Consider the following 27,791-nt stretch of genomic DNA (forward strand, 5'->3'; position numbering starts at 1 on the left):
ATACGTATCGGGCCACACCTTACTTTCTGGGCAAGCTTTTACATGAGCTCACTAACACGCATTCTTGAACTCGGAACGCCACTTGGCAGCTCTTTCATTCCAGAGTTTAGTGCGCACAGAAGCGAGCGCCGATTCACACGGCCACTATACAGGCAGGTGTTCCAGGCTATTTAAATGCGACATTGCGACCGCTACACGCAAGGCCAACGCGCTACTCGGCGCTATTCAGACGTTACTTGGAGCGCCACGCCTGCACGTTCCCTTCCCTCCACCCACGCGATCAAAGTAAAAATCTGAACACTGATAGACCGCAGTTTGATAATCCACCGCATTGTTCCGTGCTCTGGATCCTGGCCATGTTTACTCGGGAGGCAGGGTCATCAATGCAATTGCATTGCAGCCTCGCTGGAAGTCGCGAAATGGCTGTGATGGCGAACTTTTTTATTGGGCTAACGAAACCTGAGGTCAATTGACCTACCTGTGTGAGTGCTTTTAAGTGCCAAAAATCCGTGCCCCGCCTGCATTGGCATGGCTGCAAAACAGCTTGAGAAAAAAAGGTCACATAAGAGTTGCATATCTGTGCGGGGTGAGGAACGCAGAGCCCTCCCGATGTGAGTGGACTACAACTCCCATGACCCCTGACCAATAGCTCTGCTGCTTGGGTATGATGGAGGCTAGACTCCTAACTTCATCTTGCTGCTCCCCATCTCTGCTATAGGTCTCACCTGTTTCCATGGCAGGAAAAGTCCCAGAGTAGGGTTTCCCAAACTTGGTCCTCTTCCGGTTGTTGGACTACAACTTCCATCATCCCTAGCTAGCAGAACCAGTGGTCAGGGATGATGAGAATTGTAGTCCAAAAACAGCTGGGAGACCCAAGGTTGGGAAACCCCTGTCCCAGAGTAAGATTTTTATGTGGCATAGAGCAGTGTTTTTCAACCACTGTTCTGCGGCACACTAGTGTGCCGCGAAATGTTGCCTGGTGTGCCGTGGGAAAAATTGAAAAATTAGAAAGATTTAAAAATAAAGTATTTCATAATTTTTCATATTTCTGTTTACTTACTATTTCATAATAAAGTAATTATAAAATACTTTCTTTGTGTTTATTTGATTCCTATTCAAGAGAATTACTTTATATATAGTCAATATAGGCACAGAGTTAAATTTTTAAACATTTTCTAATGGTGGTGTGCCTCGTGATTTTTTTCATGAAACAAGTGTGCCTTTGCCCAAAAAAGGTTGAAAAACACTGGCATAGAGTCTTAAAAGAACAGTCTCTCTCTGAGTTAATTTAACAACCTGAGCTGCATTTTTCTTGGGAGGAAAGCAATGACAAACTTATACAGCATCTTAAAAAGCAGAGACATCACCTTGCCAACAAAGGTCCATATAGTTAAAGCTATGGTTTTTCCAGTAGTGATGTATGGAAGTGAGAGCTGAACCATAAAGAAGACTGATTGCCGAAGAAATGATGCTTTTGAATTATGGTGCTGGAGGAGACTCTTGAGAGTCCCATGGACTGCAAGAAGATCAAACCTATCCATTCTGAAGGAAATCAGCCCCGAGTGCTCACTGGAAGGACAGATCCTGAAGCTGAGGCTCTAATACTTTGGCCACCTCATGAGAAGAGAAGACTCCCTGGAAAAGACCCTGATGTTGGGGAAGATTGAGAGCACAAGGAGAAGGGAACGACAGAGGACGAGATGGTTGGACAGTGTTCTCAAAGCTACCAGCATGAGTTTGACCAAACTGCAGGAGGCAGTGGAAGACAGGAGTGCCTGGTGTGCTCTGGTCCATGGGGTCATGAAGAGTCGGAAACGACTAAACAACAACAAAGCTGCATTTTAAGCTGGTGTTGTGCACCAAGTCCCTACTCACAGTCATTAAGATGCTGAAATATGCAGGTGGGGATTGGCCTTTTAAAAACACCCTTTAGCCCCACTGATGGTCAGCATGACAGCAGGGATAAACAGTGTTCAAGGGCTAATTTGTAATATGCATCAAGTGACCTTGATCATGAGCTGGGCATCAGGCTAAATATCCTACCAATTAACAAGCACACATCGAAGAGTGCTCTGCAGCTTATCAGATTCCCACATCAAATGTGAGCATTCATTTCTTTTGACACATGTTCAAATTCATCTGCAGGGAAAGCGGTGGGGGATGGGTGAAGAAATGTACCAAGCTTATTAGGATGTGAGTCTTTTAACTTCTGGGCCAAGCATGCAGACACAGTCTTAGCTGCTATTATAGTGGCGGACTGGGAAAGTAAATTAGCTCTGGAAAGGAAAATTAACACAGCTTCAGAAAAGGGCAGCCTTTCTCTCGTAAGGACTGCACACCAGACTGACATTCAGTAGATATCATCCTGTACATATCATACATTTTGTATCTGTAAAGAGAGGAATGTAAGTTGAGCAGTAATGTGCATAGCAACCAGCTATTGTGCATATTTCCCGGTCAATACACATCATCTCCAACAGGCCTTTGGGATTATGCATAAATCAATTAACTTTTATACATTCCCTGGCGAATATGCATAATCTCCAACAGGCCTTGGGGGATGTACATTTCTCAACTGCATTCTGCACATTCTGTGGGCAATATGCACATTCTCCAGTCAGTATTCATCGTCTTGTTGTTGTTTTTATTTTGATTATATATTTTGTGGTTTTCTGTTCTGGTTTTGCTCTATGAACTGCCCTGAGACCTCCTTGTATAGGCTGGTATATAAATTCAATAAATAATAATAAAATAATAAAAGTGTGCAATCTAACAAACCAACTAACTGAGTCCTCGGACTCTGTGTCCTCTTTGCTGCCTCTTGTCTACAACATGCCCTCCCAGCTCCCACAGAGCAGCAGGAAGAGGGGAGGTGAATTCATATTGACTGGGAAATGTGCACAATTCCCTATTCAATGAAGGATTGTGTGCACATTCTCCATAAGGCCTGGTGAATGTGCACAATGTCCAGTTATGCACCTCAACCACTCAACTTACACTCAAGTCCACCGATTTCCAGCAATGGGACCCCAAAAGGTCTTTCCAGGAGATGGAGGATGAGTCTCTAGAGATGCATTGTCTTCAGGAACAGTTGTAGAGGATTTGCTGGGGTTATTTCTAGAGTTTCCAACTCCCCCCCGCCTGCCACCAGTAGTTCTGCTGTCTCTTTAAGGGCAGCCTAGTCCGTAGAAACTTAGTATGTGGAACTTTTCCTGACATGAAAAAGAACTCATAAGAAAAGAGTCACCTCCTGAATTTCTGAGTGTCAGGATGTGGGCAAAGACACTGAAGCAGGGCCAGTCGAAAACCTGGGAATGCTTGCTATTTCTGTGCTGTGACACAAATGTGTGGGAGAACCCACACATCCATCATTCAAGCAGACTCGCTCAAAGCACCAGTAGAAGAGTTTGGATTTGATATCCCGCTTGATCACTACCCGAAGGAGTCTCAAAGCGGCTAACATTCTCCTTTCCCTTTCTCCCCCACAACAAACACTCTGTGAGGTGAGTGGGGCTGAGAGACTTCAGAGAAGTGTGACTGGCCCAAGGTCACCCAGCAGCTGCATGTGGAGGAGCGGAGACGCGAACCCGGTTCCCCAGATTACAAGTCCACTGCTCTTAACCACTACACCACATTGGCTCTCAGTACAGCATAGGAGCATAATTACATTTTTTAATGTACATTTCTCCATTCCTGCAACTAGATTCTCTGGAACAATTTGTGCTTAAGTACACTGGTAACTCGGGTTACATACACTTCAGGTTACATACGCTTCAGGTTACAGACCCCGCTAACCCAGAAATAGTGCTTCAGATTAAGAACTTTGCTTCAGGATGAGAACAGAAATTGTGCTCTGGTGGCGCGGCAGCAGCAGGAGGCCCCATTAGCTAAAGTGGTGCTTCCGGTTAAGAACAGTTTCAGGTTAAGTACATATCTCCGGAACGAATTAACCTGAGGTACCACTGTACTGCTAAATCTTTGCAACAGGACTATGTTATGAGGCCACCAGCAAACATAAATGACAAAACATACAAAGGCATAACTGCAAAGGCTGATCTGAAAGCTGGTAACCCAGAATGGTTCTCTCATACTTGGTTCCATGTTTTCGATGGTTCTTGGGAAGACACCACACAAACAGACATCGCTTGCAGCACAGACTTCTCCTGTATGGAACACATGTTCTATAGCAGAGCCATTTTTTGGTGCCTGTTTTGGGGTCTGTCGCAACTTGCAACCCTTGCAAGCAGTAAAATTGTCCAGGCTGGGTAGAATGTTTGTGATAAAGATGATGTTTCTACTCAAGCTGCCTTTCCTGATTCAGATGCTCCCAGTTGCAACACACAATTGGCAGGGAAAGATGTGGTAGATGTTCACAGTAAGCTTTTGCGATGGAGAGACACAGCACTACAACCATCTGCACAAGAAAGTGGGTGGAGTTGATGGGAGTTGTAGTCAAAAACATCTGGTGGGCGAAGGTCAGTTTAGTATACAATATTGTTTTTATTTTAACCACTAGGGGGTGGATTTTGATTTTCTGCTTGCGACTCAAAGATAGCCCAGCTTAGACTGTGTCTGTCTGTTTGGAACAGCTAGACATTTCATTTTCTAAACTTTGCTTTTCCCCATGCTGTCTTTCTGTGCATGTGTGTGCATGTGTGTGAGAGAGAGAGCCATTGTCTCAGCAGTGTTGCAAGGACACCAAAAATTTGTCGTCTTCTTCCTTCCACTCCTTTGGACAGCAATTTCAGAATGCAATTTCAGAATGCAATTCTTGTTCCAGGCATAACGAGTTCTTGTGAGTGCTGACTGTATGGTTTTACCTACCCAAATAATACTTGCAAATAATAATAATAATAATAATAATAATAATAATAATAATAATAATAAATTTTATTTATACCCTGCCCTCCCCGGCCAGAGCCGGGCTCAGGGCAGCTAACACCAATAAAATCACAGTAAAAACATAAGGGGGGGCACTTTAAAACACAGGTTAAAATGCATTTTAAAATGCAGCCTCATTTTGAAAGTAGCCGATAAATCAAGACCATAAGGGGAGGGAAACATAAGGGTCAGACTGAGTCCAAACCAAAGGCCAGGTGGAGCAGCTCTGTCTTGCAGGCCCTGCGAAAAGATGTCAAGATGTCAAGATGTCTTGTGACAGAGCATTCGACCAAGTTGGTGCCAGTATGGAAAAGTCCCTGGCCCTAGTTGAGACCAATCTAACCACCTTGCCACCTGGGACCTCCAAAATGTTGTCATTTGTGGACCTTAAGGTCCTCCGTGGGGCATACCAGGAGAGGCGGTCCCGTAGGTACGTGGGTCCTAGGCCATACAGGGCTTTAAAGGTCAAAACCAGCACCTTAAACCTGACCCTGTACTCCACCCGGAGCCAGTGCAGTTGGTAAAGCACTATAAGAAGGCAGGTGCCTTTGGCTATAACCTGCATTCATCCTGAACAATTGTCCCCCCCCCCTCCAGCAGCAACCTCCTTTGCCCTCGCTTTGCTTTTGCCTCATTCTGAACAGCTGCTCTTTAAGTCCAGGTCTTCTCCATCCCCTCCCGAAAAGACTTTGGAAGAACAAAGCAGCGCTGTGTGAAGGGAAATGCCGAGGCCTGGGCGGGAATCCCAGCTCTTAGGGAACTTGGCCAAACAGCTGGACCCATTGTGCAAGTCGGGGGGGGGGAGGGCCGGCAATCCGCGCTGTGCTTTACAGCTTGGCATTTGGGATGGAGGGGTGGTGGTGAGAGAAAGCCAAAAGGCCGGATCGTCAGGGGGAGTGGAAACTATTAGAGCTTGTTGGAGCTTGCCGGAGACTCCTGGGAGATGGAGAGAGGGCATCGACCCTGCAGGACTCGCCAGGTTTCTCAAAGAGCAGCTCTCATGTATTTTGACAAAAAGGGGGGGGCGCTATTGAAGGGTAAAGTAGCCTGGCCTGGACCTGTCCTAAGATGCCAAAATTTCAGAGCAGCAGGAAAGCTGGGAATCAGACACAGACAGTTGTTTTGGACAAAGAGATACTAACTAAATATTTTGGCTAAAACAGAGGCGGAGTGAGACAGTTCTAAGGAGGGATGGACTGGTACACAACACCAGTGCGGTTAGGAGAAATGTACAAAACTAGTTCAAATATATGTTGGAAGTGTAAGGAAAAGGAGGGGACATTTTATCATATGTGGTAGGATTGTGAGGTAATTAAAAAAAATTGGGAAATGATATACAACGAATTGAAGAAAATGTTCCATTTAACATTTGTTAAAAAACCTGAAACATTTTTATTAGGGATTATAGGGAAAGATTTGCCAAAAAAGCTGAAAAACTTCTTCATGTAAGCGGCAACAGCCGCGAGAGTTTTAATAGCACAAGGATGGAAGAGTGAAGAAACCCCAATTAAAAAAAATTGATGGACTATGCAGAACTGGCAAAACTGACATACAAGCTACGGGACAAGAATAACTGTGACTTTAAAGATGAATGGGAACCCTTTACAAAGTATTTGAAGACGCAACAAAGCGAACTGGACTCCTTGGCTGGTTTTGAATAAACATTCACAAACTTTTTATTGATAATAAGCAGCTAAATAGTTTGAGGATCTATACAACTGTGTAACATGCAGAAAATAGCATTTTGAGAGAAATCAAAGACTGGAACTGAGGGAAGTCGGGGGGTGGGGGTAGGGGGGGTTCTGTGGGGGGAGGCAGGAAAAATGGGGGGGAAATAAGGATGATATGTTTCTGGATAATATGTTTTGTTTTAATTTTGAATAAAAAAATTATTTTTAAAAAATAAGGAGGGATGGAGAACTTCAGGTGCAGGGGCCCAGATGTGGCTCTCCATGCCTCTCTATCTGGACGTCAGGCCTTTCTCCAGGGTACATCCCTGCTCATACCCCCTCTCCTGGGGCCACAACCCTCACTGGCCTTCCTTCACCCTGTCCCTGAGTGCTTGCTTGCTGGAGGACAGGGAGGGGGTGTGCGTAGGAACTAGCCTGCTGTACAAAAGTAATATTTACATTCATTCCTCTGCTTGTGATTGCCCACCCACTGCTGACATGTGGCCTCCAGAATGTTGCCCAGAAGAGAATGTGGCCCTCAAGACTTAAAAAGGAGTTTCCCTAAATGTTGGACTTCATGTCTCTATAGAGAGCCACTTCTTCAGTTGGCAATGCAGATGGCTCTGCTTACTTCTCAAACGGTGACAAGCCAGCATCACTGTGTTTAAAGATCCCCTCACTTGTTCTGCTGAGTGGGACCCACAACTTCACCCTGATGTCACCACTGCCTACAGGATATCTCTGCATTTTAGAAGGGGCCCGAGGACTTGCAAGAGCACAGAAAACACACTAAAAGGAGGGGGGAGAACCACACAAAACGAGTTGAGCATCCAGGATGTTTCTGGTATGCTGAGGTCTGCAGTGATTTTGTTTTGGGACTCCTTGCCAACCGCATTTCTTTCCTAAGTTTGTAAATAAACAGTTTCACACACAGGGAAACTGTCCATGTCCAACTCTCTCAATGAAAGCCATACTGTAGTAGCTAGGCTGCCAGACTCCGACTGGGGAGAGTGGGGTTGGACTCCCCAAATAGCCCTGAGGATAAATCGGATTAGAAGTGGCTTGTTGGATGGGGCAGAGTGGGCTGGAGCTGCTAAACTAGTTTATCCACAGATGGATGGCTGTTGCAGGCAGATTGGTGTGTTTGCACCATGCTGGCTTCCCTGCCACCCATCCCCTCCCAGGGAGCAACAGTGGCCCACCTGTTGGGAAGCGAGCATAGTAACTTCATAGCATAGTAACTCCACCCCGCCAATGAGCCACTTCTGACCAATCACATTCGCTCAGACTAACTGACCCACAAGGTTGTTCTGCATAGGGAATGGGTGAATCTCAAATTCAGGTCCTTCGTTTTCTCATCTTCCAAACCTTCAGTTTAGTTCTCCACTTTTCCACATCAGTTTGCAATGTAAAACAAAAACACGTCTATGTTTTAGTGCATTTCCTCCGAAGTATGCGTGTTTGCATGCATACCTGCCTAACACGCACATTTTTTGCAGAGCAATTTTATGCAAACTTCACCCCAGCATATTCATTTTAGCACGTATCACTTTGTTGAATAACTGCATGGCAAAATTCAGAGAAGAATACATTTTGAAGGATGACTAGGTTTTCGTTTCCATATTGTTTCATAAAATGTGAATTTAGTAAGTGCATTTCTAAATACAAACTAAATCAAACTCCCCCCCGCCTCCCTAATCATAACAAAGGATTCTGGAGCACACACTCGATTTTTTAAAAATTGAGCTAGCCATATTAAGATAGGAAGTTGTCTTAGATCAGCTCAGTCTATTTGTCAATCCCAGTATTGTTTCACACTGGCGAACAACAGAGAGCATCATAGAACTGTAGAGTTGGAATGGACTCTGAGAGTCATCTGCATGGAAATATTAAGGATCAAACCACCAAAACATGTGCTTCACCCTGAGCTGTGGTCCTTTCCAATGGCTGGAAGCTTCAAGAGAACCTAGACTTGTGTGCTGCTTCCAGGATGATGGTTATTTACAGATCTTGCAGTGAGTTCTGTTCTGTGGAACTGACACAAAGATCTTCCTCAATGAGAAAGCAGCACCAGCAGAGGGCCTCCCTGCACCAGGAAAAATCATCAGGGGGCTTCCAGACTGTCACTGTTTTCGGGTTGGATTCAATCAGATACCAGCTAATTCACGTTATGCAATAACAGTTGCTTGGGAAGTCTTGCACAACAAAGCTGCTTCTTCCCAAAATATTGGCCTTTTTGCTGTAATGAATGTGATGGGAAAATGCACTGGGAAGTGAAGGGGTGACACTTGCTTTGGCTCAATCTTGAGAAGAGTGCAGGTTTCTAGTCCTCATGCCTGGCAAAATTTCAGAAGCCTGAAGAGGTTGGGCTGACCAGACAGGGGTAAAAAAAAGAAGAAGTGACGCTTCTGTGTTTTGCATAGTTTCTTTCCCTTTCCTGTGATTCTGTAGTTCCCACAGTGATTATAGAACAGTACGATCAATGTAGTATAAACACCAACAATTGAGAAACACTTGCCTGTGAGCACTCCAGTTGGAGAACAGCCTTTACCAAAGGTGCCATGGGCTTTGAAGACACTCGAACTCAGGATGCAAGGGAGAAACGTGCTAAGAGGAAGGCATGCTTGGCAAATCCACATCATAATCAACTCCTGTCTGGAAACCAATGCCCCTACTGTGGAAGGACATGTGGATCCAGAATTGACCTCCACAGTCACTTACGGACTCATCGTTAAAACCGTGTTTATGGAAGACAATCTTGCTCTGCTACGAAGAAGAAGAAGAATCCTATGACCTTTGCATTATCAACACCACTAACCAGCTGAGCTAACTGCCAAAGCAAAGGTGTTTATTCCTCATATATTTTCTAGATCATTGAACCCTATGCCCTCTTTGACATATAGAGCTAAACCACCCTCAATGCACTTGGATATTTCGGTAGAGTCTATATTCAGCTATAACAATACCCTGCTAATTTTCTCTATTCCACCAGGTTTCCAATAAACTCCCAAGACGCTTCTTCCATTAGTTGGCATTAGTTCATGAAGTGAGCATAGTTCAGTGGAAGTCCCAAATTCAGTTTAGGGTTGCATCCAACTTGAGTTCTATTCAGTGAAATGAATGGTCCTAAGTTGGTCATATCCAATAATTTCAATGTATGTATCTTGAGTAGCATTGGATACAAATATTTGAATTTAATTTATATATGTATGTGTTGTTGTTTTAAATATACATACATACATACTTAGTTACTTAGATACATACAGTACATACATGCATACATATTGTTTTGTGTTATTTTAACTGTTTTTCCATATATGCACCATTTCTGTATACATTAACTGTGAAATCTGTCCTACTGCTACCCCTATTTGAATCACTAAGAACGAGGGATAGGAGGTGGAATTTGGTTCAGTTTGAATTTTAGTGCAAACCTACCTAATTTGCACTTTACAAAACAAAATGCAAACCAAAACACAGCCATTGTTTAATATTTGCACTTCTTTGTATAGAAAAATGCATACAATAGGAGAAAGGTGCATAAAACTGTATATAATCATGAAAATAGACAGGGGTGCCCAAAATATTGGGGAGCCCAGGTTACCCCATCCCAAATAATGAATCAAGATGCTGTGAATACCCATCATTTGAATGGCAGTGCCCATCAACTTGGAGCGGGGGCTCAAATATTTTATTGGGGGGGCAAAGGGACCTTGGCCCCTAGGAGTTGGCTCCTAAGAAAATAGAACACACACAAACTGCTTTCAAAAATGAATACATTAGGAGAAATTTGCACTAAAATACTGAGAAATTATCATGAGGATTTTCAAAATGCAAACTGATGCAGAAATGTGGTGACCTGAAGACTGGGGGGGGGGGAGAGAGAGAGACAGAGAATCCAAAATTGATATATTCACACCCATCCCTACCTATAACACACTAGAACATTTCTGCTAAACATTATAAATAACTTCCTGGTGGTACCAGGTCTTTGACTTGAAAGGTGGTGGACTCTCTGCTCATTCAAAAAAGTTAAGCAGACTCTAGATCAGGCATAGGCAAACTCAGCCCTCCAGATGTTTTTGGACTACAACTCCCATGATCCCTAGCTAACAGGACCAGTGGTCAGGGATGATGGGAAAATTGTAGTCCCAAAACATCTGGAGGGCCGAGTTTGCCTATGCCTGATCTAGATGGTCAGCTATCCTTCCAAATACTATGATTGCTTTCAGAATTGTTAAAGACTATATCTAGCTGCTTCTTCTTTTTTAAACCATGGAGTGTTGGACTTGACCTGAGAACAGGGCAGATTGGAGGAGACCCTCGATAAAGTACCATTTGGTGGGGCTGTTCATATGCCAGATGGTCCCCTATAGATTATCCAGGTGGAAGCAGGAGCATCAGGGATCTGGGTCTTGGAACCTTCATTTAATTTCCCATAATGCCCTTGTTGTAGCATCACTCTAAGGCACATGGTAGACTCAGCCACCTTTTGTAGAGTGGGAAGAGGTGAGTTTTTATGGGTCCCAGGCAGCTGCCTGGAGAATATGCTAATGCCATGGCTGCCTGGGGAGACCTGGGTTCAAATCTCCATTAGTTTGGTGGGATAAGGTCGGTTGCTAGCCGTGTGTGTGTGTGTGTGTTAATCTGCCCTTCCGGTAGGGACTGTGAGATACAGACATGTGATTAATAGAATGAACATGGAACTCTTGTTCTGAGATCTAATCTCACACACAGGAAGATCAGTGTCACCCATATGATTTTTGTGAAGGCGACACCAGCTGTGCAGTTAGATAATATTACACTCTGGGGACTTAATGCTCTCTCTTTCTCTCTCCTGTTTTAGGTGGTAATATGTATTCAGAGGGCCAGCCCTACTATTAGGCAAAGTGAAGAGAATGCCCTCAAGTGGCAAATATTGGGGAGCAACAGCAGTTCCCTGCTTGTTCATCTTAAGCTCTAGGACCATCCTCCACTGTATATGCTACATGGCTTGCCCTGCACTGAGCTCCTGTCTTCAGGTGCTGTGTGGAGGACGCTATCCTGACACCAGTGCTGAAGATTCAGCAGCCAGGCTAGTCAACTTCTCAACACAAGAGAGGCTCCCATATTGTCCTTTGCCTCAGATGGCAAAACAACTTGGGCCAACCCTGAATTGGGGGCCCTCTTGCTTATTGCAGAAGAGCGTTAGAAGGGCCCTGCTTGGATCAGTCCCAAGGCCCAGCTTCTCCATCATCCTGTTCTGACACTGCCTGTGGGAAGTGGAGATGACACGCAGTCGCGATGGCTAGTGCTAGCCATTATCCGCCATGAATTAGTCCAATCCCCTTTTGAGCTAGCGGCCATCACTACCTCTTGCGGAAGCAAATTCCAGAGTTTTGATGTGCTGGGTGACAATAACGATTCCCCATCTCCTCCTTTCCCTCCAATCTCATTTGCCTCCCCACTGTAGGTTGGTGGCTGTGCCAGCCGGGAGCTTGCATTCCTATTGGTTGGCAGCTTTCTCTCGTTCTCTCTGGTTTGTGTGTGTGTGCGCGCGTGTGTACACGCGGCGGTGATGTATCTGCGGAGACAAGAGCGGAGCAGAGAGAAAGGGAGGAAGGAGCGGAGAGGGAAACGGGTGCAACGGCTGCACGCACGTTAGAGGAATGGCTGTTTGGGGTTAGATCTTTCCTATCAGCCCCAAATCGATTAGCTGATTATATTTCGTTTCCTTCCTAGGTGGAGAAGTCGATTGATTATCTATATATATACACACACACTTAGATCTTTATCAATCAAAGCAGCAGCAGCAGGCAAAGCGGATTGCAAGATCCGCAGGCGGCGGTAACCCGGGAGCCTCTGCGCCGCCGAAAGGGAGTCGAAAGGGGACCCATTGCCGGATCCAGGCGCAGATTGCGGAGAAGGCGCCTTGCACGCCACCGCGGAGGCCGGCGAGACCATGACTGCGGGAGCGCGGAGCAAGGCGCTGCCGCCTCGGGATTAGGGCCCACGCGGACGCGACCGGTCGCTTTGCGCGAGCGGGGAAAGCAGAGCCTCCGCCGCCGGGAAGGCGCCCCGCCGGCCGGGCTGCTCGCCTGGGGCCCCTGCGAGGCTGGAGGATGGGCTGGCGCCTGGGGCTCGGCGGCGCCGGCGCCCCGCTGCTGCTGCTGCTGCTCCTGGCCGGGCCGGGCAGCGGCGGCCGAAAGTACCCCAAGCGCAAGTGCCCGGGGGGCTGCACCTGCTTCAAGGACACGGCCATCTGCGAGAGGGTCAAGGAGATCCCACGAGACCTGCCCCAGAACCTCTTCTCCCTGTAAGCGAGCTTCTCTCCGGGGTGCGGCTGGGGGGATTGGAGGCGGTGGAGGGGCCCGGGGAATGTCGCCCCCCACTCCACGCAGAAACCCCGCTTCCCTTTCCCTTACACGCAGGCCGAATACAAGCATATTCTCCAGCACCCCTTGCTTGGAGAAGGTGGGCAGCAGGGGGTTAAAAAAGGAGATAGATAGATGGATAGCTAGCTAGATAGATATAGATAATAGATAGATAGATGATATAGATATAGATAGATAGATAGATGATAGATGATAGATAGATAGATAGATAGATGATAGATAGATAGATAGATAGATATAGATAGATATAGATAGATGATAGATGATAGATGATAGATGATAGATGATAGATAGATAGATAGATAGATAGAGATAATTTGCTTAGGTTTACACTTGATTGGGGTGGCTCCGGTTCATTGAGGAAGGGCTGGGCTAGGGGGTTCATCTCCTAAAAGTTTGGGGTCAGGACTTGAATAATTTAGAGGAAGGGGTGCTATCTACAGACCCCCTTGACTCCCCCACCCTCTCAATTCCACCCTGCTCTCCTGCCCCACCAGCCTTCGAAAAACAGCCCCTTAAGGATGGGTGAGGGACTCTCCCCAAAAGAAAGGTGAAGGGCTCTTTTTAAACTGCCCTCCCCTCCCCACATCGGAACCCTGGACATGGGGCCGCCACCGTGGGGAGGGTTATTGCCTGTGAGAATCAGCAACCAGCCCTTGGGGTGTGCTCTCCCACCCCTCTCCATTTCCCTCCCCGCCAATAGTTGTGGCTGGATGTCGGTTTTCCTGCTTGGCATCGTTTAGCATATTTATTCATTTCTAATTGCGAAATGATTTTTGGCAGCACGTAAAGGTGGATGCCCTGCTTCTCCCCTCCCCACATGGCTGTGTGGTGCAGTGATGGTGGATCTTTGGTGGTTAGCTGTGGGGAATCTGGAAGGTTTCGGGGACCCAGCGCTTTAAACTGTGTGGGGAAGAATAATCATCTCCTTCACAAATTGTACTGGATTGACGAGCCCAAGAATGTGTACTCAGGGCCTTAGATCCCTTGCCTGTTCCCTAGAGCAACACCTCTAGTGGCTGCTACACTGCCCAGCTGCTACCTCCAGCAGTGGCATCCAAGGGTCAGGACAAGTGTCTATCCTAGGTGTGCCTCAAGCGCCCGCCCCCCATAGACTGGAGAGATAACTTGCAGGTGGAAACATCTGCAGATCTCTCAGGGATTGCTCTGCTGTTGCAGAGATGCAGGCATGCAGCTCCCTGGAGACCCTTGGAAGTGAGTAGAGGAACCCTAGGTTGAAACGCAATGTGTACTCCAGGAAAGCTTAGAGACATTCCACAGAAACGCACAACCACTCTAGCTGCTGCATGAAAAAACAGAGGCGGATTTCAGCTCAGCTCTCTCTGTGCAGCAATGAAGGGGGGTTTTATGGGTAGTGGTGGGAAGACAACAACGTTTGGGCTTTGAAAGGTTGGGGGGTTTTTTTTGGAGTTCTGTGGTCAGGATGCTTCGGGGTTTGAGCTCCTTCAAGTCTGGGCAGGCTCAGTTTGGGGCTGACTGTGCCATCCTTCATGGGGCTTGCTGGTGCTGCCAGGCTGCCTGCAGCTGACATCTTTCCTCACATCATCCACTTTCCACCCCCCCCCTTCTTTTCTCTTTCCTCCCCCTCTCGCTCCTTCCTCTCTCTGCAGGTCTCTAATTCGCTCAGGATTCACCGAGATCTTAGCTGGCAGCTTTCAACAGGTGCCATCTCTCCAGCTGCTGTAAGGATTCCTGACACCTCGGTTGTGAGTGGTGTGTGTGGATAGACAATGCCTGGCATGCCTTTTGTTTTCTCCATGCGTGTGAGCCACATGAGAAGCTGTTCCCGTAAACCTCCCTTTCAGCCTGTGTGTCGCCCAGTGACGGTGAATCTCCTTAGGTCAATTTGTACTCTTTCGCTGCCTCTTGCTTTTGGATATGCACAGAGCAGGTGTGGGGAACCTTTGGCCCTCCAGATGTGACTGAGCTACAGCTTCCATAATTCCTGACCATGCTTGCTGTGTCTGATGGGAGTTGGCACTGTGATCTAAACCATTGAGCCTCTTGGACTTGCCGATCGGAAGGTCGGCGGTTTGAATCCCCACGACGGAGTGAGCTCCCGTTGCTCTGTCCCAGCTCCTGCCAACCTAGCAGTTCGAAAGCATACCAGTGCAAGTAGATAAATAGATACTGCTGTGGCGGGAAGGCAAACGGCATTTCTGTGCTCTCTGGTTTCAGTGTTCAGTTGAGCTAGAAGCAGTTTAGTCATGTTGGCCCGGAAAGCTGTCTGTGGACAAACACCGGCTCCCTCAGCTTGAAAGCAAGATGAGCACTGCAATCCTATAGTTGCCCATAGTTCAGCCACATCTGGTGGGACAAAAGTTCCCCAGAAGTATGTGAATCTATCCACCTAGCTGTCTTCTCTAGCCCAACCTGGTGGCCTGCAAATGTTTTGGGCTCCAACTCCCATCATCCCTGACCACTGGCCATGGTGGTTGGGGGCTGATGGGAGTTAGAGTCCAACAACATCTGGAGGACAACAGGTTTGGAAGGCTGGTTTGGTCAATTTGTCAGTTAGAAAGGTCATTGGAAAGGAGTAAAAGGTGTTCATGGAATTTGTTATACACATTTTTATTTTTATACAAGTAACACCGCAAAAGAGGCATTTCCTCCAGTGTAAGAGACATCAGGCGGAATGCCTCTCCAAAAACAATGTCTGTTGCAACAAATGTGTGCATTTGTCTTAAAAAATGCTTTTCTTTGGAACAAAGATTATCTTTCTGCAAATTAATGCAGATTTCATCAACTCATCCATCAGTTAATTGGCTTAAACCTGAACCATTAATCAACAATAGCAGCCCTGAAATTGATCTGCCTTATCAGTGACTGTTTGCAGATGCTCCTGTGGGTGTGGATTTCAGGAGGGAACTTGTAACGTTTCACGAGATCGGGCTTGTGGGTTAGTGCCGACACTTGATTTTGGGGTACATGTGATGGTGTCTGTTGGTGTGTCTGTGTGTGCCCCCCCGTGAGCATGTCTCTCTCACATCTGTGCAATTGTATTTGTACATTTTCACGGATACTTGCTTGTGCCCGACTGCTGCTTAAGGGGTGGGTGAGAGAATCTCACGCACCGCAAACAGAGCCAAGTGGGATGGAAATAGTGAGTAGAGTCCTTCGTTCCAATCTGCGCTGGTGCAGGGCGGAGGAAGTTTCTCATTGGCATGATGGCAGTTCTTAATGAGAGAGAGAGAGAGGTACCCGTATGAATCCAGAACTGGATTCCAACATCATAGGAAGTCTCCTAACTGCAGGTGTGTGGATAGAAATGGCCCACACATGTTCTACAAAGAAATGCATATTCTGTGCATGCTCCAAGTCACTGTTTTCCCTGTCATTTTGTCACATAGTCCAGCCTTGTTCCCTTGGGTTGAAGAACAGATTTGGGGACCAAACCCTGCCAAGGCATGGGCGTAGCCAGGGGGCGCAAGAGGGAAAGCTCCCCCCCAATCAATTAAAACAATAGAAATACTTAACTAACTTACCAATCACGTCGGTTCTGCCCCCCCAATAAAAGTCCTACCCTACCCAACAAAAAATCCTGGCTGAGCTCTAGCTAATGACAAGAGCAAGGGGGGGCTGGTGCAGGGTGCTCTGGCATAATACTCTGGGCACCCCATTATATCTCTCCATTACAGCTAAGGGGTGATTGACAGGCCCCTTTCCTTCCTGTTGACCTTCCAGCTGTGGGTAGACCAAGGTCTTGGTACTAGTGAGATAGCTCACCACTGAGTTCTCTTTCGCCCACCATAGGAACACCAGATTGTGAATGTGATTTAACTCTTTTGGACGGTAGCGACAGTAAACCTTGTTACCTTGCCCTCCCAAACCTAGAGGGCAGCTTGATGCAAGATGCAGCGATTTGGGACGCAAGCCCTGCTCCCTGTCTTCCATCCCAGACTTGGTTACCGTCCCCGTCGTATGCCCCAGTGTCTGACCTGCCTGCTTCTTCCCCCAATCCCCCAACCCCTAGCTTGATCACTTACAACTCCCTGGAACTGATCGGGGACGACGCCTTTGTGGGACTCATACACCTGGAGTACTTGTGAGTGTGCAAGGGGGGGCTTCAGGGGAGGGTTGGAGGCAGCCATGCGCGTTGGGGTGGGGTGGAGTGGGGCGAGGCATAAATGACCCAGGAGGGTAAGGGGTTGGGATGGATATTTGGGGCAAGGTTGAGTCACTTTTGGAGGGGAATCCATATTAAGAGAAGACAGGCAACTTATTAAAGATCTCCCTTGTTGACTAATCTCCTAGGCTTTAATTTTGTTATTTAATCTTCGCTTAAGTTTAAGTACACTTCCATAGACTACAACATCAGTGAATTTTTTGAAAGGAAACATGCTGTTTTAAATGTGCATAATGGTCTGATTTAATAAATTAATAGAAATTATGCACATTTATATAAATAATAATAGGCTAATTAAACAAGCTATATGGTCTTTTATGGGACGCAGGTGGCGCTGTGGGTTAAAGCCTCAGCGCCTAGGACTTGCCGATTGAAAGGTCGGCGGTTCGAATCCCTGCGGCGGGGTGCGCTCCTGCTGCTCGGTCCCAGCGCCTGCCAACCTAGCAGTTCGAAAGCACCTCCGGGTGCAAGTAGATAAATAGGGACCGCTTACCAGCGGGAAGGTAAACGGCGTTTCCGTGTGCGGCTCTGGCTCGCCAGAGCAGCGATGTCACGCTGGCCACGTGGCCCGGAAGTGTCTCCGGACAGCGTTGGCCCCTGGCCTCTTAAGTGAGATGGGCGCACAACCCCAGAGTCTGTCAAGACTGGCCCGTACGGGCAGGGGTACCTTTACCTTTACCTTATATGGCCTTTTAAACTGAGGGGGGGTATTGGTTTTGTTTGTTGTTATGGTATGTATTTATGTGCTTTTATATTGTAAACTGCCCTGTGATCTTCGGATGAAGGGTGGTTTAGAAACATAATAATAATAATAATAATAATAATAATAATAATAATAATAATAAATAATAGTGAAAGATAGGTTTGCAACCTCTTTCGGCTAGTTCAGATGTGACACCAAACCAGATGCGGTACCAAGAATTATGTAAATGAGCCTCTATGCTCGCACATTCGCTACACCTTCCACACTACTCCTCACACTCTCTGGTTTCCTTCTGATGTAGCAGCAATCCACAGTTTGCTGTTACATCCGAACTGGGCAACCTGTGGCCTGGGCAAACCATGAATTGCCTTCAACAAACCAGGAATGCAAACCCGGTCCAAAACTGTGGTTTGTAGGAAAACTGTGGCTTACACCAACCATGGATTGGTCTGGTTCAGGCCACTAAACTATGGTTTGCCACTAAGCCAAAAGCAAGAGAGGAATTCAGAGTGTGAGAGAAGTGAGATAGGAAGGTATGAGCCGCTGTGCCTGGATCCAGCACATATAGGTTTTATAGATAAGATTTGCCATTTCAGGCTTCTAACCCCCTTTGCCCCCCGTCCCTGCTCCATCCCTTGAAGCTATGAATATCACCATTAAACTTCTGAGACTGGCTACCTTGTTTCCCCTTTAGTTGTCCCTCCACTGCTGTCTTCCAAATTGTGACTTAATTGTTCTTTCCACTTGTAGGTTCATTGAGCAAAACAGGCTTGAAGCAATCTCTAAGAACGCCTTCCGAGGTCTCAAGAACCTCCTCTACCTGTGAGTGATTTTTTTGACCCACTCCTAATCCCAGTCTATCCCTTAACACAGACCCAAACAATCTCACTTCCCAACATGGCATCCAGCTGCCCACATCTCAATACTTGTCCTCTCCTTCTCTCCACCTTACACTTCCTTGCATTTCCTCCAAACACCAGATTTCCATATGATGTTGGATTCCAGATTCCAGCATTCCCGGACCGTTCTCATCATCCCTCACTGCTCCCAATACCCCCAAATCCAACTTCCATCATTCCTGACCAGTAGCAAAATGTCTTTTGCAGACCCGTAATGTTCACCTTCCCAGCCCCGCAAACTGAGAATGTGTACGTTGCCTTCTTTTTAAGTGCTTTCCCTGCCAGTGTAGTGTAGTGGTTAAGAGCGGTGGACTTGTAATCTGGTGAACTGGGTTCGCTTCCCTGCTCCTCCACATGCAGCTGCTGGGTGGCCTTGGGCTAGTCACACTTCTCTGATGTCTCTCAGCCCCACTCACCTCACAGAGTGTTTGTTGTGGGGGAGGAAGAGAAAGGAGGTTGTTAGCCGCTTTGAGACTCCTTAGGGTAGTGATAAAGCGGGATATCAAATCCAAACTCTTCTTCTTCTTCTTGCCCACAGGAATTTGGCTAACAATAACCTGCAGACCTTACCAAGGAACCTGTTCCAGGGCTTAGATGCTTTGACTTCAGTGTGAGTGTGGGGCTAAGGGGGGAGGGTTGTGGGTGTGGAGTACATGGGGGATGTGGGGCACTTCCTGGCAGTCACTAATTTTGGGTGGGATTCAGTTGCTTCCTGGCAAAGTCAGGTTGCCACCATTAGAGTTGGTTGGGTGGTCTTGCGCTATTAACCCCCTTCCCTCAAAAGATCAGACGTCTTGCCATAATAAAAGTGAGGGGGGAATGCATGAGAAAGCACAGGACGATATTTGCTTTGGCACAAGTTCATCTAACCTCCTCACAAACAAGTCAGAAGAAATGCTCTTGAAATAGCTAACGTTGTCTAACAGCTTAACATGAGTCGACAGTGCGATGCAGCAGCAAAAAACAAAACCCCTAATGCTATTTTAGGCTTCATCATTAGAAGTATAGGGAAGTCATATTCTGCCACACCTGGAGTACTGTGTCCAGTTCTGGGCACCACAATTTAAAAAGGATATTGACAAGCTGGAATGTATGCAGAGGAGGGTGACCAAGAAGATCAAGATCTGGAAACCAAGCCTTATGTGGAATGGTTGAAGGAGCTGGGTATGTTTAGTCTGGATATGTGGAAATACAATAGGCATCTTCAAATACATCAAGGGCTGTCATATGGAAGATGGAACAAGCTTGTTTTCTCCTGCTCTGGAGGCGGCACTCGGAACAGTGGCTTCAAAATACAAGAAAGGAGATTCTGGCTAAACATTAGGAAGAACTTTCTGACAGTAAGAGCTGTTTGACAGTGGAACGGTCTTCCCTAGGAGGTTGTGGAGTCTCCTTCCTTGGAGGTTTTTAAGCAGAGGTTGGATGGCCACCTGTCACAGATGCTCCAGTGGAGATTCCTTCATCGCAGGGGGTGGAATCCCTTCTAACTCTACAATTCTTGGATTCTAAGTGCCAATAGTGATTCAGTTACCTCTCCGCTGCTGGCAAGGAGTGCAGTCAAAAGCGCTTTGGAGTCTCTTGCAAAGGAAAGCCAAAGGGGAGGACCAAATGTCACAAGCTCTGTGTGGGTGGAGATTAATTTCCTCGACTAATTGTGGGCACAGTTGCTGAAGCAGCGACAGTTTTCAAAACAGTGCCACCCCAAGCTATGTTCACCATCCTAACCTAATTACAAAAGGATGCAAAAATTGACTATGCTGTAAGTGGGGAGGCAGCAAGGCTGGGGCGGGGCAAGGGAAGAGGGCAGGGATAGCCAACAGAAGCTTTTGAACTGAAACTCCATAGAATTGTAGAATTGGAAGGGACTCTGAGGGTCATCTAGTCCAACGCCCAGCAATGCAGGAAACTAATCTAACAATGATAACACTGGCTGGGCCTAGGTCCACATTTCAGCTGCCCTCAGCCTAGTGCTGGTCCCAAACTGGCTTCTTTCCTGGCAGGGACTTGCGGGGGAACGCTTTCCACTGTGACTGCAAACTCAAATGGCTGGTGGAGTGGCTGGGCGAGACCAATGCCCAGGTGGAGCCCATGGAGTGCCGGTCGCCGCCAGAGCTGAACCGCACCAAAATCAGCGACCTCCGCCCTGCAGGCTTCAACTGCATCACTACAGGTAGGTCATCGCTTTCTCCCCTGTGCTTCCCCCACCTGGAAGAGGATCCCCACCACCACCTTCACTCAAGGACGGCCAAAGACATTTTGTACAGAGGCGGAGGAAGGGGGCGCGGTGGGGGCGGGCCAGCCCAGGTGTCACCACTGAGGGGGGTGACAAAATTCTGGGCGGCACTCACCGCAGGGCCTGCAGTGTACCGGAGCCATGCGCCTCTCCGGGGAGTGGCTTGGGTGCCCGCAGGCTCCACGCTGCCCCAAATGGTTCGCTCGCCGCTTTCCCCTCAGCTGTAGGGCAGCTGAGTGGGAGGAGGCAGGCAGAATCCTTGGAGGCCCCACGGAGTGTCCTGCCCCGGCTGGCCCCGCCCCGCAGATGGCTGGCCCTGCCCCTGGGCATAGGGCCCATGCACCACCCCAGGGGCCCAATCAGCTTGCTCCACCACTGATTTTGTAAACCACTTTTGGGTCTCGTCTGATGCAAAGCAGTATATAAATATGCAAAATAAACAAGAACCCCCACCTGCTACAGTTCTTTTGGGATTCCCTGTCCTCTTATTCCAGCCCCTCCAGTCTGTTCTCTTCTGCCACTCTCCTGTCATTGTTTTCAACAGGAGTGCCAGCTTGGCTCCGCGACTGTGGGTACCCGGGGCCATTGATCGTGCAAGGCCCTGGCACCAAAATTTGTGGGTGCCCGTCACCTTCATGGGGAATTTTATGGGTGCTCAGGCACCCAGGGCCCCAGGGAGTTGGCACCAATGGTTTTCACATATAGCAGGTGTTTGCTGATTGAGGAGTCAGGTCGCCTGCCCATCAGATGCCAAGAAGATGAAGAACTACACATCTTTTAGAAGACATCTGAAGGCAGCCCTGTAACAGGAAGTTTTTAATGTTTGACATTTTATTATGTTTTGACTTTATATTTTGCTGGAAGCCGCCCAGCCAGATGGGTGGGGTATAAATGTTGTTGTTGTTGTTGTTGTTGTCAGCTTCACCTTGCATTCAAGGCCCTGTTTGTGGGATTCTTAATGTCATCTGTTTTGGGATACTGGACTCGAATACTTGAGGGGTTTGAACCTCATGAGGTTGGTGGACCCCAACTCCCATCAGCCCAGCCAGGATGGCCAGCAGTTAGGGATGATGGGATTTGTAGTCCAGGATCATCTGGAGAGTCACAAGTTCCTCACCCCTGAGATAAGCCTTTCGGTCTGATCTAGGATGACTCCTTTTATGGTTCTTAGGTTCTTCATGGGTGACAAACATGATCAAGAATATACATGGTGTAGGTGGAAAGAGGAGAAGCTTTTCTCCTTTCAAATGACTAGAACAGGGTTTCCCAGACTTGGGTCTCCAGCTGTTTTTGGATTACAGTTCCCATTATTCCAGGCCACTGGTCCTGTTAGCTTGGGATGATGGGAGTTGTAGTCCAAAAACGGCTGGAGACCCATGTTTGAGAAACCCTGCACCAGAAGTTGGGATTGTCCAATTGAATTTTTGGGGCATCAGTGCAGGGCAGACCAAAGGAAACACTTTTGTCACCTGGTGGGATTTGCCACCATGAGATGTGGTGGCCATGGCTCTAGATGTCTTTAAAAGTTGATTAGAGAGAGTTCTGAGACACAGATAAAAAAGGTGTCATTCAGCCCTTGTGCCTGAGGGTTTAAAAGCAGTACTGTAAATAAATACAGAGAGCCTGTGATGTGGGTGAGTGGGTGTTTAAGGCAAGCCTGGGAACATGCCCTTATTGATTAATAGTGTTTCAGCCAGCTGAGTTGTCCCCACTCAGGACAGTTGAAGCAAATAGAAGCGGAGGAGGTCCTTTCCTGTTCTAGTTCTAACCTCCACCCTCTTTCCTGCAGACCTTGTTCTCTTCGACACGCTACCTGAGCAGTCGCTCTCGGTAGAAACCTTCATGAACAACAAGGAACAGAACTTGGTCATTGCCCAGCCCTTCACTGGCCGCTGCAGCTTCTTGGAGTGGGACCACGTGGCCGGGAAATTCCGCACCTATGCCAGCATTAACGGTGAGCTATGCATCCACTTCCTCTCCTGACTCTATTAGAGACCCTGTCTTACATCCTGGGAAGCAGAAGAGCTTTAGCCCAGTGGTAGGGCATCGGCTTTACATGCCGAAGGTCCCTGGTTCAATCCCCAGCATCTCCAGGTAGGACTGGGAAGGTTCCCTTGCCTGAATCCCTGGAGAGCTGCTGTCAATCATTGCAGACAATACTGGACTAGATGGTCAGAAAGTAAAAGCAGTTTTCTATGCTCCTTATTCGTGGGCAAGGTCAGCAGCAATACATGAGTGTGGGAGAAAGCTTGAGAGTTAATATTTGTAGGAAGGCTCATTGTGTCCCAGGTGCAGCAAGGGAAGAACCTCCTCTGATGTAGCTGCTAGTGTTAAATAGGCTGGCTGGGGTTTGAGGTGTGAGGCCAGGGATGGCGAACCCGTTCACCCCCCCCAGACATTGTTGGACTCCAATTCCCATAAGCCCTTGCCTGCAAGGCCAATGGTCAGACATGGTGGGAGGTGTAGCCTAGCAACATCTGGGGGAACACAAGTTCCCTACCTGTGTTCTACGGTTCACTTGTGTTTTTATCCTCTAAGAAACCGATAAGAAACTGATAAGGGCTGGGCGTTATATCAATATATCATCCAGTTTGAGGTCCGTATTGTGATATAGGCTTCATAATTTTTGACCGGCCAATATATCGTGAATCATGATGTTTGTGTGTGCGCACCATGCAAAAATCGCAATGCAGGGGGAAACCGTGAAGCCAGCCCAATGTCTTTACATAGCTCCATCCTTATTTCAGACATCGTGATAGATAGATAGATAGATAGATAGATAGATAGATAGATAGATAGATAGATTATGATGTTTAGCTGGCAATATGTTGCGATGTTGAAAACCAGATATCATCCAGCCCTAAAGATCATTCATGTTTCCCTTCTTACGGAAGCCACGTCTCTGTAGTATGACACTGAACACTTGCCCACCCATCCGCCATTTTGTCTGTGTTCCGTTGGGCCTTCTCCATAGCTGCTGTTTCTTTCAACTGTAGCCTCTCTAACATCACGCAAAGGAGCAGGTCACCATTCGTTCTCTCCACACCGTCTCCACTTCCTAGGCTCGTCCACGGTGGTCTGCAAACCCCTGGTGATCGACGGCCACCTCTTTGTGGTAGTGGCTCAGCTGTTCGGAGGCTCGCACATCTACAAGCGGCACGAAGCAGCGGCGGGCGGCTTTGTGCACATGCAGGCCATTGATGGCTCCCGCATCCGCAAGCCCAACGACATCGAGGTCTTCCGCGTAGAGGGAGACTGGTATTTCATCATGGCTGACAGCTCCAAGGCCGGCTCCACTACCCTGTATCGCTGGAACGGGCATGGCTTCTACTCGCATCAGTCTCTGCACCCCTGGTATCGTGACACAGATGCCGAGTTCCTGGAGATTGCTGGCAAACCCCACCTCATCTTGGCCAGCAGCTCTCAGCGCCCCGTCGTCTACCAGTGGAATAAGCAGCAGTTTGTCCGCCGCACAGATATCCCTGACATGGACGATGTCTATGCCGTCAAGCACTTCAAAGTCAAGGAGGATGTCTACGTTTGCCTGACGCGATTCCTTGGTGACTCCAAGGTGAGGCTGGCGGAATCATCACCAAGTCCCAATTTGCTTCTCAGTAGGACAGGTGTGGGGAATCTTTGGCCTTCCAGATGTTGCTACAGCTACAGTTCCCATCAACCCCAGCAAGCGTGGGCAATGGCGGTTGTAGTTGAACAATGCCTAGAGCAGGGTTTCCCAACCTTGGATCTCCCAAGCTGTTGTTGGACTACAACTCCCATCATCCCTAGCTAACAGGGGCCATGGTCAGGTAGGATGGGAATTGTGGTCCTAAAACAGCTGGAGACCCAAGTTTGGGTAACACTGGTCTAGAGGGCCAGGGTTTCTTCACGTCTGCAGTAGGGGAATGTGCTTATGCTCAGTGGAAAGGTGTTGAAACTGCCCTTGGTCCACTCTCATGTACAGCACTGCATGTTTCTGAATGTTGAGGTGTGGTAGGTGTTGAACCTGGCAGCCTAGAGGTAAAGGAAGCCCTGAGCAGGGAAGTAGATATGGAGTGCTCCTGAAGTCTGCTTTCAGACACATTAGGCTGCATTAGTAGAACCACAGTTTTCAAGCCACGGCAAAGAAATGCCACTTATTCCACATTAACCAGACCTCATCTGGTGTAAAGTGCCCATTTCTGGGTGCTGCACATTAAGAAAGTAGCAGACAAATTGGTTGTGGTTCAGAGGAGGGCAGTAAAGATGGTCCTGTGTTGAAGAAACTGAGTGTGTTTAGAATGGAGACTATGATATGGCAGCATCTTCAAGCACCTGTCATGCTTTATACAGAAAAGGACAAAGAGTGGTTCTTTATGCAAGGGAGTAAGGAGCTACCGAGGCACAAGGCCTACCCTTGACCCAATAAACCATGGCTTATCAGTCCCAAACCCATCAGTTCTCTATGTGAGACTGCCCACATTCTAGTGACTGGTAAGAATTGAATGAATTTGTTATCCTGTCCTGGTCATGGTCTTTGTAAGTACATCAATCACCCAGTTCTTGGCTCAATTAGAAGTAGGATATGATAATATTATATCATTAATGTTGTTGTTGTTTTATACTCCACTCATCTGGCTGGGTTTCCCCAGCCACGCTGGGCAGCTCCCAACAAAATATTAAAAATACAACAAAGCATCAAACATTAATGTTCCCTAAACAGGGCTGCCTTCAGATGTCTTCTAAAAGCCAGATATTTGTTTATTTCCTTGACATCTGATGGGAGGGCATTCCACAGGGCGGGCGCCACTACCAAGAAGGCCCTCTGCCTTGTTCCCTGTAACCTCACTTCTCACAGGGAGGGAACCGCCAGAAGGCCCTCGGAGCTGGACCTCAGTGTCCAGGCTGAACGATGTGGGTGGAGATGCTCCTTCAGGTATCCTGGGCCGAGGCCGAGCATATCCAACCCTGTGTTGCACTTTGCTGGAGTCTCCATCTTCCCAAGGGCACCTGAGCTCACGTTGCTCTCTGCCACCCACAGGTGATGCACTGGGATGGCTCCATGTTCCGAGATGTCCAGCAGATGCCTTCCCGCGGCTCCATGGTCTTCCAGCCCCTGAGCATCGCCGGTTACCGCTACGCCTTCCTAGGCAACGACTACTCCTTCAGCAAAGTGTACCTCTACGACCCCGTCACAGGGCTCTTCCAGCACTTCCAGGAGCTGAGCACCCAGGCCCCGCGCTCCTTCGCCCACCTCAGCATCGACAACCAGGACTTCCTCATCGCCTCCAGCTTCAAGGGCCAAACGCATATCTACCGGCATGTCATCAACGATCAGAGTGCCTGAGCCTGGCGGTGGTGGGGTTGGGGGTGTCAAGGATAAGAGGCAGCCACCATGGGGAGAGGAAGGGCAGGAGAGGAGCCAGCCCCTGGAGGAAGTGCAGTGCCAGAGGCAACTACTAGGAAGGCAGGACGGGAAGCAAGACGCTGCTGAGAGTGCAATTCTCCAGCAGCAGAGAAGGGTGGAGAGGACTGGGTAACAGCTAGCCAGTGGGTGGAAGGCAGGCAAACTGAACAGCCACAATTCACTAGCAAGTGAAAGTAATGGCAACAGGAACAGTCCACAGAATGCTTTAAACAAAAAACAACTGCTAGATCAAAGGATGTTGGAGATTGCAGGACCAAAAGCCCACAATGCTTTGCAGTGGGGCTAAACTGAGCATCTTCACAGATGGGTGTGTGCAGATTTGGAGAGGCAAACCTTGCTTAAAATCAATCCGAATTTTGTTCCCGGTTGTTTCCCCCCGCTTAAAGCATGGATGCTCTCCATTTAAATACCGTCCCTCCTCACTAACGTGGATGAAGGCTTGTGTTTTCCCTCCCCAAGTCAACTTTGTCTTTTCTAAAAAGGGTGCAGTGCAAACCGTTACCCCGTGCTTATTTTCTCTGCTCGCTTGTTGTTTTTACTACAAATTATTTCCCCTCCTTTTCAAATGCATGGTTGTTGTTTTCTAAATAAAATTTGTGCAATTCACCAAAAGGTAAGCTGCAACCCTATATCCACTTATCTGGGAGCATGACCCGTGGAACTCAATGGGACCTACACCTGGGTCTAGGATTGCGCTATGTCATTGAAATCCGTGACATTTAATCGGCTGCTGCAAAGTCCCATTCTAGGTTTCCATTGAGACAAAATTGCAGAATTCCATGTATGGTTCTATGGAAGCAAGTGTCAATGGCATTCAATGAGACACCTGCAATTATTGACTGCTGGGTTGCAAATAATGTGTTTTTAATGGCCATTTTCAGTCTTATGGTTTTTTGAATATTTTTAGGCACTACACAGTGTCTGGTTCTTAAAGCACAACTAAAGCACAAGCTTAGCTTTCAAGCACATGAGGTACCCCTGCTCCTTTTGATGTGGGTCAGGGGGAGAAAACCAAGGGGGCACAGGGTAGGCTGGACTCACTGATAGGATGGGTGAGCAAAGGAGACTACAGAACTGAGAAAGGCTCCAGGGAGATCTGCCATGCATCTTAAGTACAGCATTTATCCTTTTACCTGTAAATAACCAGCATGTTGTTCAAATCCATCAACCTTCTTCCAGTAGTGGGCAGCACTGGCCTGCAAGGAGTACATGCTCTTACTGGAATCACAAGGATATTGAGCTGGCATCACCTGGGCAGAGGCTGTTTCTCCGACAGAGGCAGACCGCCGCCTTCTTCTGTCTCCCATTGATGACGTGGGGGTCCCACAACATGCGACCAATGTAAATAATAATAAAAATAGTATATTGTTCGTGGGCTCGTGAGTAGTATTGTTTGCTGTGCGCCTGCTTCCCAACTGCAACAACAGGTGGGTTGTGCCAGAAATCATATCAAGGAGAGGGGGTGCCCAGGCACAACCGT

At 47.7% G+C, this 27,791-nt stretch overlaps 1 protein-coding gene across 3 annotated transcripts; it reads left to right on the forward strand.

Moving 5' to 3' along the window:
* The first annotated feature begins 12,082 nt into the window (after positions 1 to 12,082).
* On the forward strand, positions 12,083 to 27,681 carry LOC309375150 (leucine-rich glioma-inactivated protein 1-like). 3 transcript variants are annotated; one of them, XM_081920683.1, is made up of 9 exons: positions 12,086 to 12,846; positions 14,557 to 14,628; positions 16,920 to 16,991; positions 18,526 to 18,597; positions 19,213 to 19,284; positions 20,675 to 20,844; positions 22,697 to 22,861; positions 23,970 to 24,478; positions 25,925 to 27,681. In XM_081920683.1, the coding sequence occupies exons 1-9, from the start codon at positions 12,653 to 12,655 to the stop codon at positions 26,228 to 26,230; spliced, it is 1,632 nt and encodes a 543-aa protein (XP_081776809.1). In that variant the 5' UTR covers positions 12,086 to 12,652; the 3' UTR covers positions 26,231 to 27,681. The 3 variants fall into 3 exon arrangements, with proteins under 3 accessions (XP_081776810.1, XP_081776809.1, XP_081776808.1); XM_081920682.1 differs by having other exon boundaries at positions 12,087 to 12,846; positions 23,904 to 24,478; XM_081920684.1 differs by lacking the exon at positions 16,920 to 16,991 and having other exon boundaries at positions 12,083 to 12,846; positions 23,904 to 24,478.
* The last annotated feature ends 110 nt before the right edge of the window (positions 27,682 to 27,791 follow it).

This window comes from Podarcis melisellensis (assembly GCF_964234715.1).
Source record: "Podarcis melisellensis genome assembly, chromosome: 8".
Classification (NCBI taxonomy): domain Eukaryota; kingdom Metazoa; phylum Chordata; class Lepidosauria; order Squamata; family Lacertidae; genus Podarcis; species Podarcis melisellensis.